The sequence below is a fragment of the Acomys russatus genome, chromosome 16 (assembly GCF_903995435.1).
Source record: "Acomys russatus chromosome 16, mAcoRus1.1, whole genome shotgun sequence".
NCBI classification, from domain to species: domain Eukaryota; kingdom Metazoa; phylum Chordata; class Mammalia; order Rodentia; family Muridae; genus Acomys; species Acomys russatus.
In genome coordinates, this window is record NC_067152.1 from 47092773 (window position 1) to 47110546 (window position 17774).

General features: G+C 49.0%; 2 protein-coding genes across 2 annotated transcripts in view; one reads left to right on the top strand and one right to left on the bottom strand.

The window, feature by feature from the left end:
- Tbcd (tubulin folding cofactor D) overlaps positions 1–17774 on the top strand; it is a 163441-nt gene that overhangs the window by 57812 nt on the left and 87855 nt on the right. The gene's annotated exons all lie outside the window — the stretch shown is intronic.
- Znf750 (zinc finger protein 750) lies at positions 4679–8961 on the bottom strand. The gene is made up of 2 exons (XM_051159267.1): positions 6521–8961; positions 4679–6404 (listed from the first exon to the last, which is right to left on the bottom strand). Exons 1-2 carry the CDS (start codon positions 7933–7935, stop codon positions 5675–5677), a joined length of 2145 nt encoding a protein of 714 aa, XP_051015224.1. The 5' UTR covers positions 7936–8961; the 3' UTR covers positions 4679–5674.

The window sequence follows — 17774 nt, forward strand, 5'->3', positions numbered from 1 at the left end:
TCACAGCCACTGTATACCATGCGGCTTTCTGTCCGTTTAGCAAAAATGGATAGGAAGCAACAGCGCTAAATCCCAACCCTTGGAGAGTGGAGGCAAGAAAATCAGCGGTTCAAGGCTGTTGTTGGTTACAGTGAGTTTGAGGTCAGACTGGGCTAAATGGGAGACCCTGTCTCTTAAAAAGGAAGAGAAGGAACAAGCACACATCAGGGTGAGGTACCTGGATAAACGTGGTCCAGGAGGACAGAGTGTAGATGAGCATGTTGGTAGCCAGAGGAGGAATGGGAGCTTCCTGGGGCACGCTGAAGTCGGGGAGGTCAGATCAGCTTTACCACAGCCTTAGGGAGCGCAGACCGGGCCAAGTCTTAGGAAGGAGCGGCATGGCCGTCTTTTAAAGAGCTCTGCTAAGTTACCATCATGCATATACGTGGGAACACTTCCACACATGCTTCCCCACACAGTGGGGCTGAGTTGGTTTTTGATCTTTGCTTTGATGGATAAGGACTGGAGCCATTATCGAAGGACCGCTTAGCCTGTGCCTCAGGTGGCTCGGGTGCCTCATTGGTTTTAGTCCTTGTCATTTTGGTTGGGAGGGGGTTGCTCCTTGAACATTCCATGACTAGCCTCCGTAGGCTTGTGTAGAGTTCTGGCGATATTTGATTAGTGTTTATATTCTGATAGAGTATACACCTATGTTACTAATTTTGTGGTTGGTTCTCCCCACCCCCACCCCTAGTTTTATGTTTTGAAATTAAACATTCTCACCTCTTTGGATACTTGGTTAAAACCTCCTATCTCTTCTTTGCTGTTTTTACTCAATGGAGGATTTTGTGCCTTCTGCGTGTGTCTTTCATCCAAACTTGTGATGTGCTCAGCTTTGACTTCCTTAAATGTTCCATCTGCCACATTCCCCCTCTCGTTCTGGGATTTCATCTTGGTGTGTAGCTGTGCCCCGTTGTGTCCCTTGGGTCTCTTAGGTTCTGTTCCTCTCCCTGCTCCTCATACTGGGGGATTCAGTTTCTTGTCTTAATGTTTACTGATTTTGCCTTTTACTTGTGCACAGTTGACTGTGAGCCCCTGTATTAATTATATTCTGTATTACTGTGACCAGACAGTAGTTTAAAAAAGGAGGGGCTTATTTTGGCTTAAGGCTTTTAAGAGTGCAGTACACCTTGGTTGTAGAAGACATGCCAGCTGGAGTGTGAGGCAGCTGCTCACATTGCACCCACAGTTAACAAGCAGGGAAAAGCGGCTGTTGGTGCTTAGCTCCCTTTTTCCTCCTCATGGATGGTGCATCCCACGTTAGGAGGAGTTAGTTAACTCAGTCTAGGAGCTTGTCTCCTAGTGCTGTAGACCCTGTCACATTGTCAGCCAGTAGCAGTCATCACACCATCCAGAGAACCTCTGTCCCAGCTCTTGATCTCTCAACTTCACAACTTCTGTTTAGTGGCTGTAATTTCTGTCTCTTTGTTGACATTTTACGCTTTTCCTTTGACTATTTTAAATGTCTTTGATAAGTTCAAATATCTGGGCTGCATCAGAGACCCCCCCCCCCCCCCCCCCCGTGTTTGGGTTATACTTTCCTGTTCTTTTTCTGCCTTGCAGTTTTTTTGTTTTTGTTGAAAACAGAATATTTTGATTATTTTAATAGGCACCTCCAGAAGAAACCTCAATACAGCTAGGCACTTGCCCTTCAGATGTATTGAGGCCCACTGTATCCATGACCCAGTGACTGTCTGTGCTGGGTTCCTGCAGTCTGTCTTGTATCTCAGCATCAGACATGGTATGATAAAGTATCAATGAGTGCTGAAACTAAATAGCTTCCTTCCTTCCCTATGCCTCTGGTTGCCATAAATGTTTGATTAGTTTCCAGAGTTCTGTAAAAGTTGATCCTATCAGTTTTGGCCAGCTTAACACTTCCGTGCAGAGCTCCTGTTTTGTCCCACTGCATGACATCATTCAACAAGGAACATTTGGATAGTGTTATGGCATCTGTCCGGGTCCTCTTAGTAGCAAATGCCATATAGGATTAAATATGCAAGGGTTTTTATTAGGAAAATGCTTGTGGAAGAGAGACGGGGAGAGGAGGCAGGAAGGCTGGCGATCTCCATTGGCCCAGAGATACATCTGTGGGACGTCCCAGGCAAGGAGGTCTCTGGGCAGAGCCATGTTGACCAATGCCCAGAGTTGCACTGTTGTTTAGTTTTTAGCATTTGTGCCCTTTTGAGCTGCTAGACACCCGAAGTTTGTAAGCAGGTGAGCACCATGATGTGGTACCTCGGGCTTTGCTGTTGGGCGAATTGCCCTCCTGTACTTTGCTTTGTGTGTCTGTGTCTTGTATCTGTCTGTCCTTTCCTGCCCTATCGAAGGTGGTGTGGGAAGAGGACAAGTCACATAGACCACTGCTGGGATTATTTAGAAAGGGTTTTTGCTTTTTGTTTTAAAATATAAATTGAGATACAATTTACTCATTAAAAATGTAATTCAATGGATTTTGACAATTACATTATTCACTTTTTAAAAAGCATGCTAAAAAATAAATAAAACAGAAATGTGTTTGTTGTAGCCATTTCCAAGTGTTCTGCTCATCGGCATCAGCTAGCTCACGCCGTTGGACAGCCATGCCACACATCACCCGCTAGCTCACGCTGTTGGACAGCCATGCCGCACATCACCCGCTAGCTCACGCTGTTGGACAGCCATGCCGCACATCACCTGCTAGCTCACGCTGTTGGACAGCCATGCCGCACATCACCCGCTAGCTCAGGCTGTTGGACAGCCATGCTGCACATCCCCCATTAGCTCATGCTGTTGGACAGCCATGCTACACATCACCCGCTAGCTCACGCTGTTGGACAGCCATGCCACACATCACCTGCTAGCTCACGCTGTTGGACAGCCATGCTACACATCACCCGCTAGCTCAGGCTGTTGGACAGCCATGCCGCACATCACCCGCTAGCTCAGGCTGTTGGACAGCCATGCTGCACATCCCCCATTAGCTCATGCTGTTGGACAGCCATGCCACACATCACCCGCTAGCTCACGCTGTTGGACAGCCATGCCACACACCTGCTAGCTCACGCTGTTGGACAGCCATGCTACACATCACCCGCTAGCTCACGCTGTTGGACAGCCATGCTACACATCACCCGCTAGCTCACGCTGTTGGACAGCCATGCCGCACACCCGCTAGCTCACGCTGTTGGACAGCCATGCCACACACCTGGCTCCAGAACACCTATTTCATATGGGTGACCTGTCTCCCACCCCGCAGAGCGCCACTTCCTAGCCCTGTAGTCTTGCCCATTCTTCATGTAAGCATAAAGTGTGTGCAGTATTTTGCCATTTGTGGGTAGAGTGTAATGATCTCAAGACTCTTCTACTGTGGTGTGTCGGAATGTCCTCTTTTTGTAAGGCTGAGCAATGCTCCACCATGTTTTCTCTCCCCAGGGTCCCATCTCCTGGCTGCTGTGAGAGGAAATAAATGTCTCTCAGATTTGTTCTCCGGTCGACATCGTGCACCAGGCGTAGGGTTACGAGGCTATATGGTGGTTCTGTTTAACTTTTTTTCTTCTTTTTTGTCTGTAAAATGAGGAGCTTTTACTCTTAAGTCAATCATATGTGAATGTAGAGAGGTCATAATGGGGAAACAGTAAGACTCTGGTGTCTGTTTTCCCTTTTGTTTTATACGCAGATAGAATGTCTTCTCTGGTTGTCGTGGGGATGCTGTTGAAAGTGTCCCTTCGAGCAGCTGCGTCTGCAGGGTAGTGTTTTCCCAGCGTGCCTTGTACAGAGCAGTTCTCTACAGGCTGCGCACCTCCTGTTTGTTTTAAGCTTCACCCAGGCCCGGGCGGCAGCTGGCCAGGCTCTCCTCGTTGGCCATTTAGGATGGTGCAGACGGTGGGCGAGCTGTCAGGCTGTCTACCATACTCCTGAATGGAGGGCTGAGTTCTCATACAGGTTAAACATGCTGCGAGACTTTGTAAACGCCAGGCTTTGTTTGGGTCAGGGGCATAGTGCTCGCTCCTCTTTCCTGAAGGCCTTTCCTTGTTGGGGAGCAGGAGGGGTCACGTTTTGTTCTTTGCCAAGCATATTGGTGTATGTTTGGCAAACAAAAAAAAGCCAGGGTGGAAAATTAAGATGATTGTATTTGCTGGTTTTATGTCATAAGGAGCAAGTTTGGGTTAGTGTATGTTATGGTCTCCTGCTGCTTGCATGGGAAGGTCTCCCCTGCCTCGCCAGGCTGTAACACAGGCCTGCTTCCATGAGTCGGACCCTGCCGCACCTTACAGATGGCTTACAGCACTGGCCTTACGTATCCCATGATGTCATGAAAATCCAGCATCCCCTTTATATGTTGGCATTTGAAGCTGTAGACGCACTTAACCAGGTGCAGAGTGTTTCCCTATTGCTAGCACCATCTGAAGGTGGAATGCTGCTCAGCCTCACTGGGCGGCATCGTGTGGGGCTGGACAAAAGGATTTCTCAACAAGGGACCGTGGACTCCTGTGCTCAGTGCTACAGCTTGGTTCTAGCATGCAGGGTAAAAGGTTGCCTCTGTCTAGAGGTAGGAGGGGCTATTGGGAGTGAGAAAGGTAGAGCCCTTCCTGCGGAGCATTGGTTGCCAGGGCTCCTGATCTTGTCCTCTGAGACTCGGGGCCCCTAGATGACCTTTAAAAAGCCCCAGGGGTGAAGATCTGTACATGCCTGGACTCTATGGCTACTAATTGATTTGCCAATTCAGAAGCACTTTCTTAGTTTCATTGCCCTCAGCTGCCAAGTCTTTCTTGCTGAATGTTACAGAAGAACACTAAATAATACCATTGAGCTTATGCTGATCTTTGCTTTATGTGTTCTTGAAGTTCACAATGAGTTTATTGGGAAATCAACATGTACATCATCTCAGGGAGTCGGAACATGAGGCTATGTGAGAAAGTTTGCTGTGACATCATAAGCAAATAGAATAAGTTGATTATACCTTCTCCAGCGCTGCATCTCCCTCATAGAAATAAATTACTCGTAAAATCTGAATGTTTGTGGATGGTTCAGTCAGAAATAATCACAGCACTTTACATGTAACACTTGATGCTCAAACTGAAGATGTTTCTGGCATCAAAACACAAAACTATATTTATTAGAAATACAGTAAAATAGTAAAAGTTCTCTAGTCCTGAAAAATAGTATATGTGAGAGGTCTTTTCTGTGAGCTGACTTCACACTGCTGAGCTAGTTTTTAGTTCTGTATATTTCCCTGGTGAGTCACAAACAGGATGGCACAGTTTAATTCATCAGCCTTGGAGAGCAGGAACCATGCAGATTTCTTTCTCTCTCTTTCTTTTTTTCTTTTTTTACAGCCAGAAGTAGAAACACCTTTTAATATTTATCTTAATGTTAAAAAACAAAAAAACTGAACAAGATTACAGTGTTTTGTCTTTTTTGAGAAGAAAAGAGAAACTGTATTTATAAAAATTGACTTGATAAAAAGTGAAGGTAACTGTGGGTATACTGGCTGCCCAGCACTTAGGAGGCCGAGGCAGGGAGATCACGAGTTTGATGCCAGCTTGAGCAACTGGGCAAGACCGCATCTCCTCCAAAAAAGCAAAAAAGTGAAGCTGCTGCTCAGAACATAGTGTGAAAGGCATCTTTTTAGCCAGAGCACCGAGGCTGTGAGGCTTCAGGACACCCGGGCTCTTTTACGTAGAGTGAGCACTCTTGGTACGGTCTCATTCAGCTTTGGCCTTTTAGTTCCTTGCTGGGATTTTCCTGCATCCCTTTGACTTGTCCTCTTTTGTCCTTTGGGTCTGAGGTCACACTGAGCCTCCTGGTTGTCTGTAGAACTCAGGGTGGGCGCATCTTGACAAGTGGACTCTTGGGCTGTGCTTTCATCATCGCCCACTCGGACGTTCCCTGGACTGTAGGCTGCCAGCTGACAGAGAGCCACAGCTGCTGTCTGCTTCTGTTCGTCACTACTGTCTACCGTGTGCGCCTCTGGGGTGGTCCTGCTGTGGGCCTTGTCTTCCTGTGTCTCCACATGGCTTGTCCTATCTTCAGAACCTTTTGTCTCAGTCTTTAGAGCAGCCGCTGCCGCCGCCGCCGCAGCAGCAGCAGGTTCTGCGCCTTGTGGTGGGCCAGGGAGGACAGGCCTAGGAGCCCAGGCATTACAGGGATCCTTTACAGAGAGATTGAGTGGCAGGTCTTGCAGCTCCGAGAAGCCCAGGGTGTCTGCCTGGGCATCACCTGCATACATGGGTCCATACGTGGCTGCAAGGTTTGCCTCCACCCTCTTGGAGAGATTGAGGGGGGCTATTCTGGAGTGGTCCTCTGGGCTGGAGGGTGGGGCTTCTGTGATGAAAGAGGTACTGCTCCCCGTCTGCGCTGGAGGGTCACTGTTCATGGCCTGAAGGCTAGAAGAAATCAAGAGAAATCTCAGTAAAGTGATCATGTAAAGGATTCTGAGCAAGTGTGGACTTGGTGTTGGACAAAACTACATTGGAGACTGTTGAAGAAGCAGGTTTCTTACCTTTTTGGAGACTCAGGAGGCTGAGAGTGAGGACTTTCTGAGCCCCTCTGGACAGGCTTGAAGGCGGCGAGGCTCTGCTCAGGCTGCTGGGACCGCTCCAGGGTTCCCGAGGAGGCCGCTTTGTTTGAGAGGTCACATAGGCCCTCGAATGTCTGGCTTGTTTGTGTGAAGTTGGAGGGGCTTGGCCGTCCTGGGGAGCCTGTGGCAGCACTTCCTGCTCGGGGGCTCATTTTGGCCTCATCTGCATCCCTTTGCCCGTCTTTAGAAGGATCTTTTGCCTCAGGAACCGGATTTTCCTTCTCAAACTCTGTGTGCTTTCTGTGGGAGTTTGAAAGGTTTAACTCCGAGGGACCTGAGGCTGGGTAAGCTAGGGCTACTTCTTCAAGCAGGCGAGAGCTCTGGTCTCGTGTGATCCCACTAACAGGCGGGAGCCTCAGGCTGTATGGTGGAAACGCAGACTCTGGTCTGTAAAACCCATAAGGAAGTGGCAGGTTGGAGTGGTACTGCTGGAAAAATCTGTAGTGGTCATACGTTGATGGGGATGCATTCAAGTGCTTTGGGATTGGCCCAGGGTGAGGCAGGAAGTGTCTTTGGTCCTGGGCCCCATAGACGGACAGCAGGGTGGTCTCACACTCAGGTGTGTTCCCAGTCAGGAGGTAGGGGGGGTAGATGGCAGCCAGCCCATGCTCTGTGTAGAAGGGATGAGGGTACTCAGGGATTGCAGGGTGCATGTAGGGGGAGATGGCACCAAACCCTTTTGTAGATGGGATTTTATGTGGGAACTCAGGTGGGAGGAATGGGGGGCCAGCTTTCCAGGGGTAACCAGGAGTATGGAATGCAGACTTGGCATGGAAAGGGGTGGCTTTGGTGGTAGAGTTGGTTAATGCCAGCATTTCAGGAGCCTCTGTGTCTTCCGGCCCCCTAAGTCTGTGCTCCCCAACTGGAACAAATGCTGAAGGCCTAACCCCACTCTCGAGGCAAGGCTGGGCGCTCACAATGGCTTCTGGTGTCATTTCTTTCTGTAGGGCTGGTTTCTGGGGACCCTTGTGGGTCCCCCGTGCCTGTATTTCTAGGTTCTCTTTAGCATCTTCCTTTGCAGAGCCCTGTTGAGACTTTGGATCAAAGCTGGAGAGTCCATTTGTGAGAGACTTGGAAGTGGCTGGCTTTGAGGTGGGCTCTGGCTGGTGTGTCTGCTTAGGGTCCAGTGAGCTAGACTTGGGACACTTGGGGATGCGATCTTGCTCTGACACTAAGGTAATGGAGTTTTTACAGAGGCCATACTTCATGTGGTTGAAAAGATGTGACTTCTCATTGCACGTAAAAGGACACTGGAAGCATTTGTACTTAAATGGCTTTCCTGGGGGCCGTGGAATATAGTGCGGCTTTTTTGGTTTCCGTTCCTTCAGGAGACTCATCGTCCTTTGTGTGGGACTCTGGTCTGCTCCTTGTGTGGTCACTGCTGACCCCTCTTTGACCGGGCTGTGATGGCTTTGAAGGGCTCAATCCTGGTCTTCTCTCTTGCTCGGAGACCTTACTTGAAGCCAGCTCCATGTGCTGAGGGCCTAACAAGAGACGTTCCTTCCATCTGGCACCTGAAACTGTGGAGGCAGACAGAAACTGGCGTCAGGTGCAGGGTGACGGGTCAGTGTCTGCACTGTCACGCTAGGGCAGACCAGGAGCCTCGGACCTAGAAATCAGGTAACTCTGCATCATCCCCACGAGGCTGCCCTGCTGGCTGTCAGTTTCCTGCGATACTGTCTAAAATCTGACATGCAAGAATTGCCTGGGGACCAAGAGAGCACAGTGTTAGAGATGATTCTTTGAGTTTTGGGGACCTTATCCTGCGATCTAGACTTTCCCTTCGTCCATTTCCTTGGGTTTCAGATAGGATTCTGTACCAGAGGCCCCTCTGAGTGCAGACACTTAGTAAGTGTGCTCTGGCATGGTTTATTTAATGCTACAAGGTCCTGTTTGGCTATGCTGCCGCTATACTTTGTGTGTTAATTGTTAAAACTAAACATATTTAAGACATAGGACTTCATTCTACTGCTTCTAAAAGTCACAAACTTTTTGTGGGGGAGGGGCAGAGAGGCTCAGGTTCATAGCTTCATGCTGGCTAAATGTTCTACCACTGACCTGCACCCTTAGCTGTAGTAAGTAGCATTTATGTTGGCTCAATACAAATGTGAATGCTAATTTGGGTTGCCACAGTTTGCAGTGCTGTTAGGATGATTTGCAGACCAGGGAGCGACGTTATGCCCTGCTACTCACCAGTGTTTGGGGATAGCTGATAGACTCGCCCTTCCTGGGATATACCTTCTCAGGAGACCAGAGCGGTGGCGTCCAGGCGGAGGGAGGACGCCATCCTGCTCCAGCTGCCCCTTGTGCTCAGCTCTTAAAGTGCTTCCTAGCCCAAAGCTGAGCACTTAGTGCAGCTGCCTGCCTGGACATCTGGGGTGACTCTGGGTGGAGCTGGCTTACAGAGTTGAGGCCAGGCACCTTGATTTGTATAGGGCATATGGAAAGGGAAGGGTCTCCTGCTAAGTATCTTAAACACTTAAAAATGATATTCAGTGGAAATTATTTAAGAAGAGTGTTTTCAGCTACAAAACTTGAGTTTGTGAGCCATGCCCTCTAGACCCAGCCAGACACTCGCCTTTAGAAGCAGAAGTAGAGTCTTGGGATTAGTCAGACTATTGTCTGTTTCCCCTGCTCTCAGCATGTGCGTGCACGCTGGGCAGTGGGGTGGGATGCCAGCTACAGGGACAGACTCTTTATACCCTGAGGATGGTGAGGCTTTATTTGGTTTCTCTTCTAAGTTATCTATTTATTTGTGTGTTAAATATATATAACATATATAAATAAAATATATATTAAACACAAAGAACTATGCCCAGCACTGTGGTGCACACTAGCAGTTGTCACTTAGGGGAGACTAGGGTAGAGGGTGTCAAGTTTAAGGCCTGCCTGTGCTGCTTAGCAAGATTTTTTTTTTTTTCCAAAAAAAAAAAAAAATCCAAAAAACAAAAACGAGCCCACAAAGAGCTGAAATACCCTTCTCCAGCTACCTTGTCACCAGGGTTTAGGGCTGGTAAGGAGCTGTTGGGTGAACAGTGGCTCAGCCGGCCTGCAGAGCAGCGAGTGATGCACAGACTCTGAATAAGAATGCGAGGTGAGCCAGCACTCGGGAGGCAGAGGCAGGTGGATCGCTGTGAGTTCGAGGCCAGCCTAGTCTACAAGGTGAGTCTAGGACAGCCTGGGCTACACAGAGAAACCCTGTCTCAAAAACCAAAAACAATAACAACAAAAGAAAAAGAAAAAGAAAAAAAAAAAACGCAAAAAACCACCAACCCCCCCCCCAAACAAACAAACAAAAACAAAACAACAACAACAACAACAACAATGTGAGGTGCTCCAGGGCTGGGAGGAAGCTAGGATCCTCGGCTCTTTCAGGGGGGTATGAGAGACTGAGCTGTCAAAGGGCCCCCTTGACTTTTGCCTCAGAAGCTACAAGGCACCCTGTCAAAGCTGATCATATTAACACTTAATAATAGCCTTATGACTTTTTCATTTCCCTCCTATTAAAAGGAAAAAATGTGAAGAAATTTTCTGTGTGGCCAGCTTGTACCTGGAGTGCATGCTCCCTGCCTCTGTCAGGGGACCTGAGAAGCCATGTCTGACTAAGCTGATGAGGGCAGCTGGATAAGTCAGTGGGCCTGTGCTGGCATGCTCAGTACACTCTGGAGTGTGAAGGCGTGAGAACCTCTGCAAGTCCGGTTCCCATGGCTGTGTAGGATATGTCATGGCACAGATCTGAGCCGGATGATTTCATCACTAGCTGGGAGCATCGCGATCAAAATGATGACAGTTGCAAACATACATCGAGGGTGAGCTGCTTCCCAGCTGCTGAGGACGGCCACAGGCAGCACACTGTGTGCACTGGACAGGCTCGAAAGGAAGTCATGGCGGCACGATGGTCAAACACTGAACACCTACAGTGATTAAATAAGTAAGGCTTCCTTATGCCTTACAAATCACCATATGTTGTCCAAAAGAGTAACTTTCTTCTCTGAAATAATAATTATTACTGCGTGTGAGTGAGTGAGTGAGAGAGAGAGAAAGAGAGAGAGAGAGAGAGAGAGAGAGAGAGTGTGTGAGTGTGAGAGAGAGAGAGTGTGTGTGTGTGAGAGAGAGAGAGAGAGGAGAGACAGGAGTGAGAGGAACACTGTCTGAAGTTGTGAGCCTTTGCCTTTTAAGTTTTTGGCCTGCTCCTCCCCAGGACCACGAGCAGGCTGGGTGGGATGAGTTCCGGCGGCTCCTGTGCAAGGGCTGAGGTATTTACTGAGGTTAATTGAAACTGAAAGGGAACGGGCAGGGAAGCCGAGGCTCAACTGAAACAGTTTCAGTGACTTTGGATAAACTGACCCCTCAGGATTTCACAATTGCTAATTAAAGCAGAGAGCTCACTGCTTGGAGGCAGGTGTAAGGCGGGTGTAACTCGGCTATAAAACGACTGGGTTAGAGAAGTAAGTGGGATAAAATTGGTGCTTTTGTAAGCTTTTGGATGATGATGTCAGCCTGTGAGTTCTCTGTCCCAACCAAATGAGTTTTATGAAGAAACTCACCCACAGCCACAGCCGGACCCAGGCACACATGTCTGTGGCACGGAGGCTGGCAGTAAGTCCTGCTCGGCCACTTACACCTGCTGGGCTTTGTGCTGTCGGGCAGCTGCTGGTGTTAAATATGCCCAAAAGCGCACATTGTTGCCAAAACAGTGAAGCCTAGAGCACTGCCTGTTTACAGTAAGTTTGGATTTGTATTTAAAGGTGAAGCTTTTCCTAAAAGCATAAGAAGGGCATGTGGCTGTCCCTTTTTTGGGGTGGCCCTGTTACTGCTTTGGGACTTCGTCTCTGGAAAGCTGTCTGTGGAGCTACGACTGCCTGGGAACTGTAGTTTTAGCATATGTGATGCTGACACAATTCCAGAGGAGTTTTCCCTGCCACCATACCTCCTCCCTTTCACTTCCCTTTGATAGCCAGGGCGTTCACGAGGGAGTCTTCTCACAGACACCCAGCCTGGGCCAAGGGCTTTTGGTAGAGAGCTTTCAGGTGTCCTCTGTCTTCCTTGGGTAAGCCCTGTTTTCAAACATGCCTCCCCAGACCACGTTGGCCCAAGACTTTCTTCTCTGAATCATCTTGCAATGCAGTATAGACTATCTACAATAGTACAGTGACCTGAAAACATGAATAGTATCTAGCTGAGGGTCTGTAAGATCTGTCCCAATGTTTCTGCTGACATACATCAGCTGTGTGACTTGAGACTTCAGTGTCTCTTATAGTCAACTGCTTGCCTTTGCTGTTGGAAAGGCCCTGGGCTGAGAGCACCTTGCTCCTTCCCACAGTGTGCCATCCGGGACACCTGCCCACACAGTGAGTACTGTGTGGTTTCAGTTGGCCACAGGGTTCTGTTTGTGTTTAAAGTACTAAACTCCAGCAGATCGTAGCCGCTGCTGTCAAGGCAGCAGTGAGTGGCTGGCACACTTTAAAAGTTTCTAAGGGGCTTGCACTTAGAAATCAGACAAGAGAAAGAATAATTGAAAAGAACTCTGATAGGACACAATGGAGGTAATTACAGCTTTGCTTTATAGGGCAGCAATGTGACGGGCCCTGTGAATTGACCTGCAAACCGAGGCAGTGCAGTAAGGTTCCTCCTGGTGGTGTCCAGCTGTCTGGCACGGAGCCTCGCAGGTGGAACGTCGTGAAGGGCATGCTGTAATTACAGCGCTGTGATGTGGCGTTATTGCACCACTGCAGGGCACGCCACTGTCGTCTACCCACCGGCGTGTCGCAAGAACGAGATTTGTGAGTTTTCCTTTAGTTGAGCTTTTGCAGTGACTGGCTGCCACTCCCTCCTAAACTTTCTGTTCTTTAAGATGAAGGTGAACTTAGGATGGCCATAGCCTTAGAAGGAAGCAGTTTGCTAGAGTATGTCCGGAAGAAAAGATTCAGAAAGCAGATGGGTTCTGTTGTGTTAGTACACAAAGCGCACACAGCCCCCAGACTAGCACTGCACCGGAGCTCACCTTGCCTCATGTTTCCTTACCACACCAGTCTGAAATACCAGAGAGCTCAGCAAACACCAGGACAACAAATGTAGGCGTTTCTGCTTAAATGCAGTTTGACTTGGTCTGATTTGGCAGATTATTCCGACAGTAAGTATTTTCATACAGATTTATGGGAAGTTTCATATAAGAAAATAAAATGCCCCCCCCCCCACCGTGAGTAACCTTAATAACCAAACAAAAACTTAAACTTTGTTGGCTTCTTGTTTTTGAAAGGTTTTGTCAAAGCAGCACTTATTTTAAACGTGAAAAGTTGTAGATATTAAACTAGAAATGCAATCCAGCAGTTAATATAGTTATGTCTCTCTGTACATATATGATTTTTGCCTCTTTTATCTTGAAATTTATTGTTATTTCTTTGAAGAGCAGGAAACAGCTAAGCAGTAGTATAAATTCATGTTTTGGTTTATTTTTCAAATAAATTTATAGCAGAAAAGAAGGCTTAGTTTCTAAATCAGCTCAGAGTCTTGGAATAAAGTACCAACCCCATTAGGAGTTTTGCAGTTGTGGTCTGCATCCCCACGATGCACCTGCCAGGTTCTGAGTAACCCTCAGGGGGCAGAGCAGCAGAGAGGAGACAACAGCGAGCTATTTACCTGGACAAGACACAGTATAGAGCAGCTTTGAAAGAAAACTTGAAGAAATCATAAGTACTTACCGGAGGTGGATAGTGCTGGGATACGGAGTCTTTCTGTGTAAGGTGCTGAGGGCTGAGGAGCAGGATCTGTTCTCACGCTGGCTCGCTGGCTCAGTGAAACTGGAGCCGGCTGTTCCAGTGGGAGGGATTTAAGTGTAGGAGTTGAGCCCTCGGGGCGTAGAGATGCACCTGATATTCCTCTGCCTGCAGCTACAATTCAAGTGTTTGCACCCACTGAGCTCCACTCAGTCTCACTGAGCAGGGACCCAGAGAGCCCTGTGCCACTGTACAAGCCCCGTAGGGCTCTAGGTTCACTTTGTGTGGGGGGGGGGGGGGGGGGGGGGGGGGGGCGGTGTGAGGGCTGCCCAGCTGCAGAGGAGTCAGGATCCCAGGATACAGAGTTTAGTGCTGATGTACATCTCTTCTAAGCATTTGATGTTCATTAACGATTCAGGCGTAGAAGTAACCCCCAATGCCCGAGCATGTGCACATAGAGCAGAGAAACACAAATTTATCTCCAAAGACATGTCACCAGAGACAACACTAACAGTGTTTTTCCTGCGAGGGCCAGGGAAGCCTCTGACCACCTTTGTGATTTTTACCCCTCTTCCCTAGAATTTTTGTCGAGGTCACTGGGAGAACTTAGGTGGCAGAGAGGATGCTAACCTTGCTGCCTTGTCACAGGGACCTGCCTGCTGGAACATGCCCAGGGCCTGCCCTGGTTGTGGAGCTGACATGTGCTGTCATTTGGGCGTCGGCGGTGTGTGTACCTTCACACCCCCTCTTCAAGCAGTAACTCAGATTTGAAATTTTGGAGCCCCTCTCCTCCCTCCTCTCTCCCCCCTCTCCCGCTCCACCCCTCCTCCCCCTCCCACCACCCTCACCCCCTTACTTATCTGCTCTGAGACTTGAGCAGGCTGCAGTGAAGGCTGGAATGTGATGTCAGTTTGGGGACCTGGAAAGGACAGTGTGATGGTGTGTTTGCCAGGCTCTTGGTCACATCTGAAGCTACTGGCAAGGGCCAGAGCACCGAAACACACAAGGACAGGTTCCCTAGGGTTGGAGCACTGGGGCCTTCCCACCGCCTGGTTAAGGCTTAAGATTTCACTTGGCTTAACCTTTATGTTTAATTCTTTAAAACTTGATTCAGTTACTTTGTCTTATTTCTATGTTCCCTAGGATGCCTGCATTTCTTGCTGGGTAGCAAATTGCCTACACTCTGGCTTGAGGTTTTCACCAATTTGTTGCATTCTGTGGTCTTGGAGGGATTGCAAACTGGGCTCCTGAGGCAGTGCTCCTATTCCCTGGGTGTTTGCTGAGGCTCCCCAGTATGGTGACGTCGCCCAGCTGCTCTGCCACAGAAGACGGTAGCCTTTGGATGTCTCAGGACTTCAAGATAGGAAGACAGAGAGGCAAGGCTGAGAGGCCAGCTGGGCCCCATTTCTGGTGCACTTTTATGGAACAGTTGGGGCAAGCTGGGTTCAAGCGAAGGTTAGGACCGCTGGGTGTCTGACCCCTCTCCCTCCACCCCCACTCACCTTTCACGGAGTATTTGCTATTTACTCCTTTATTCCAGTTTACGATCCTGATTTCAGCTGTTTTTTAATTGACCCCCCTCCCGCCCCCCGCGCCCCTTAGTGGCAAAAGAGGCTTGACTGTTCTGCTCTGTGTTACCTCCTACATCCTCCTGGGAGTTATGTCTCCTTCCTGTCTGGGAGCACACTCCCAGGATCCACGCCACTTCTCACTTGGGTCAGTGCTGCCTTTGCTGCTGCGTGACCTCAGTGTCTCCTGCCCTCTCCTCTAACCCTGTATGTCTCATTTTCTGCACTGCATAGTGTGGCTAACGCCACACTCAACCCGTGAACACTTGAGCAGACGTCGACGTAACCCTGTTTCACAGAGAGTCCTCATGCAGCAGGTGGTCTGCCCTGAAGAGTGGCATTTAGTGAGCATTGCCTGTCCTGAGGCCCAGCCCAGCCACCGTCATCCTACGAGGCTTGGCATCTGTGGCCTGATGGCATCTGGAACTTGATTAAGGGCAATCTCCAGCTTTATGAGAGTAAATAATAGTCACTTCGTCTTTCTGTTTATAGTCTCTGTTTCCTTAGCTGTATCTTCTAACATTTCCAGGAAGCGTATTTCACTGTCAGGGTCTCTGGTTTCTGAGAGTTTTTAGTCGCTTTGCTTTGATCCCTTTTTCTAACTGCTCTGAACATTTCAGTGGTGGTTTCTGACAGGATGGGATGGCTTGTGGACTTCATGCAGGGAATCAGCTCTGTCTCCTGCAGGGCAGGGCTTCTCCAGCGCTCCTGGCTGAAAGCGCTCCCTGAGTTGATGGTAGCCATGAGCTTGGGCTTTTTATGGATTCTGTTGTGTAGGGCAGGGAGCGGTTGGGCTTCGTCTTTGGTTCTTGTGCTCGTAGCCTCCCAGTGCTTCTTCCTGTTGCTATGTTCCCTGTTCTCTTGGACCTCTTAGCTTATGCCTTAGAAAGTGAAGGAGGGAGCTGGTGAGATAGCTTAGCAATGAAAAGCACTGGCTGTTCTATCAGAGGACCTAGATTCAATTTGCAGCACCCACATGGTGGCTTGAAACTTATCCATGGCTACTTTCCCAGGGGATCTGATGGCGCCTTCTTGTCTCTGAGGGCACCAGGCATGCGTACAGTGCATAGTTGTGCATGCAGGCAAAACACCCAAGCTATTCAACAACCACAACCAACAACAACAAAAAGGAAGCCTTTCTGTCTTTAGTGAGGGTTGAACTCCTTTACATGCCTTAGATGTCTTGATGAAGTTTCTGAGAAGTAAGTAAAGTCTTAGGGGGGAGGGCTAGGTATGGCGGTTGGTATTTACTGAGCATCTTCCGTGTGGGTCCCTGTGCCTAGTGCCACTTGCATCATTCCTTGCAGTCACGGGAACCGCCGTGCACCTGCTTTACAAGAGTTTAAGGAGCACAGAGGGGTTAAGTGACCTGACCCAGGAAGCTAGCCTGGTAGGTAACACTTTCATCATGTGGCATGGAGGTGAGCTGGGTGTAAGTGGGTGTGGGCAGCTGCCAGCTCTGGACAGCAGCATCCCAGTAGAGCGCACACAGGTACCTCTGCATCAGAGCCTCTTTTCCTAGGTCCCCCCGGGGGTGGGGGGGCAGGCAGCGGGCGTCTGAAGGACACTTTCCTGCATTGCAGGGTATGGAAGGCAAGCCGCGTGGTCAGGTGTGTAGCATAGGCACCCCTCCACAGCGTGGCCCTTAGTCCCTTCTTGTCCCTTAAACACCCTTTCACCTGTGCTTGGGCTAAGCTGACAGTCCCCTGCAGAGCAGCACAGGGCTATGCAAATGGCTAAGAGGCTCAGCTCGCAGGTTGCCAGGTCTGGCTGAGTCATTTTACACAACAGCCTCTCTCACAAAACATCTCTGAAGAAGGAAGGGCAATCATTTATATTTTTGACCTCCTTACAAATAGTCACAAGATGATTATTTCTTGTAATTTTGTGTGCTCCTTTTTGTGAGGAACGTCTGGAAAGTAAAAAGGAAATGGAAATTGCTCTAGTACGGCCACAAGCCTGATTTCAGCTTCCCAGAGTCCTTTAAGGCCCCAGGGGCAGGGTTAGGCAGCCGGCAGCTCCCTGTGAGGGTCTCTACTCAGTTCTCTCCTGATCTTGAGCTCTGTGTTGGTGATGTGAGTGGGTAGAGTCCAGGGCCTTGGGTGGCAGGAGAAGGACAACACAGCTCTGTCCTGCCCAGTTCCAGATTCCTGGGGGTGGTGTCGAGGATTTGGGGGTTTGTGGTAGTCTTGTGCTTCTGAGCTTTTTGGAGGAGTAGCAGAAGACCCAGGTCCCATCCCGGGTCTTCGCCTGTTTTTGGCTTTGCCTGTTTTTGGCTTTGCCTGTTTTTGGCTTTGCCTCCATGTTTTTTTCCCCCATTGAAGACAGCATCTCTCAGGGCTTCTTTAAAAATTTTTTTTAAAAAATTACTTTTATTTTTCTTCTCTCTTTTCTTTCTTCCTTTTTTTGGTTTTTTGAGACAGAGTCTCTTTGTGTTAGCCTTGGCTGTCCTAGACTCACTTTGTAGACCAGGCTGGCCTTGAACTCACAGCGATTCACCTGCCTCTGCCTCCCAAGTGCTGGGATTAAAGGCGTGTGCCACCATTCTTTCTCAGGGCTTCTTAATTTGAATTTCTTTTCAGTTTGGGTTGTAGTAGAAACAAAGTATTTTGCCAAGCCCCTAAGGGTTGTAGTCTTGTTAGCCCTGAGGTGATGGCTGGTCCCATCCCAGCATCCTTCATCTCTTTCCCAAGCCTCCCTCTATTCCGGCTGTGTTAAGGTAAGCCCTGGCTGGGCTGTGGAAAGCTCTGGTCCGTGGTCGGGACACTTTCCTAGACTTGGGTTTGGCCCGCTTTGCTCAAAGCCAAAGACCCAGGGGACAGGGCCTGGTGTTCAGTAGAGCTTCTCCCGGCCCAGTGGGGCATCTGGCCAAGGTGGGGACGATCCATTTTC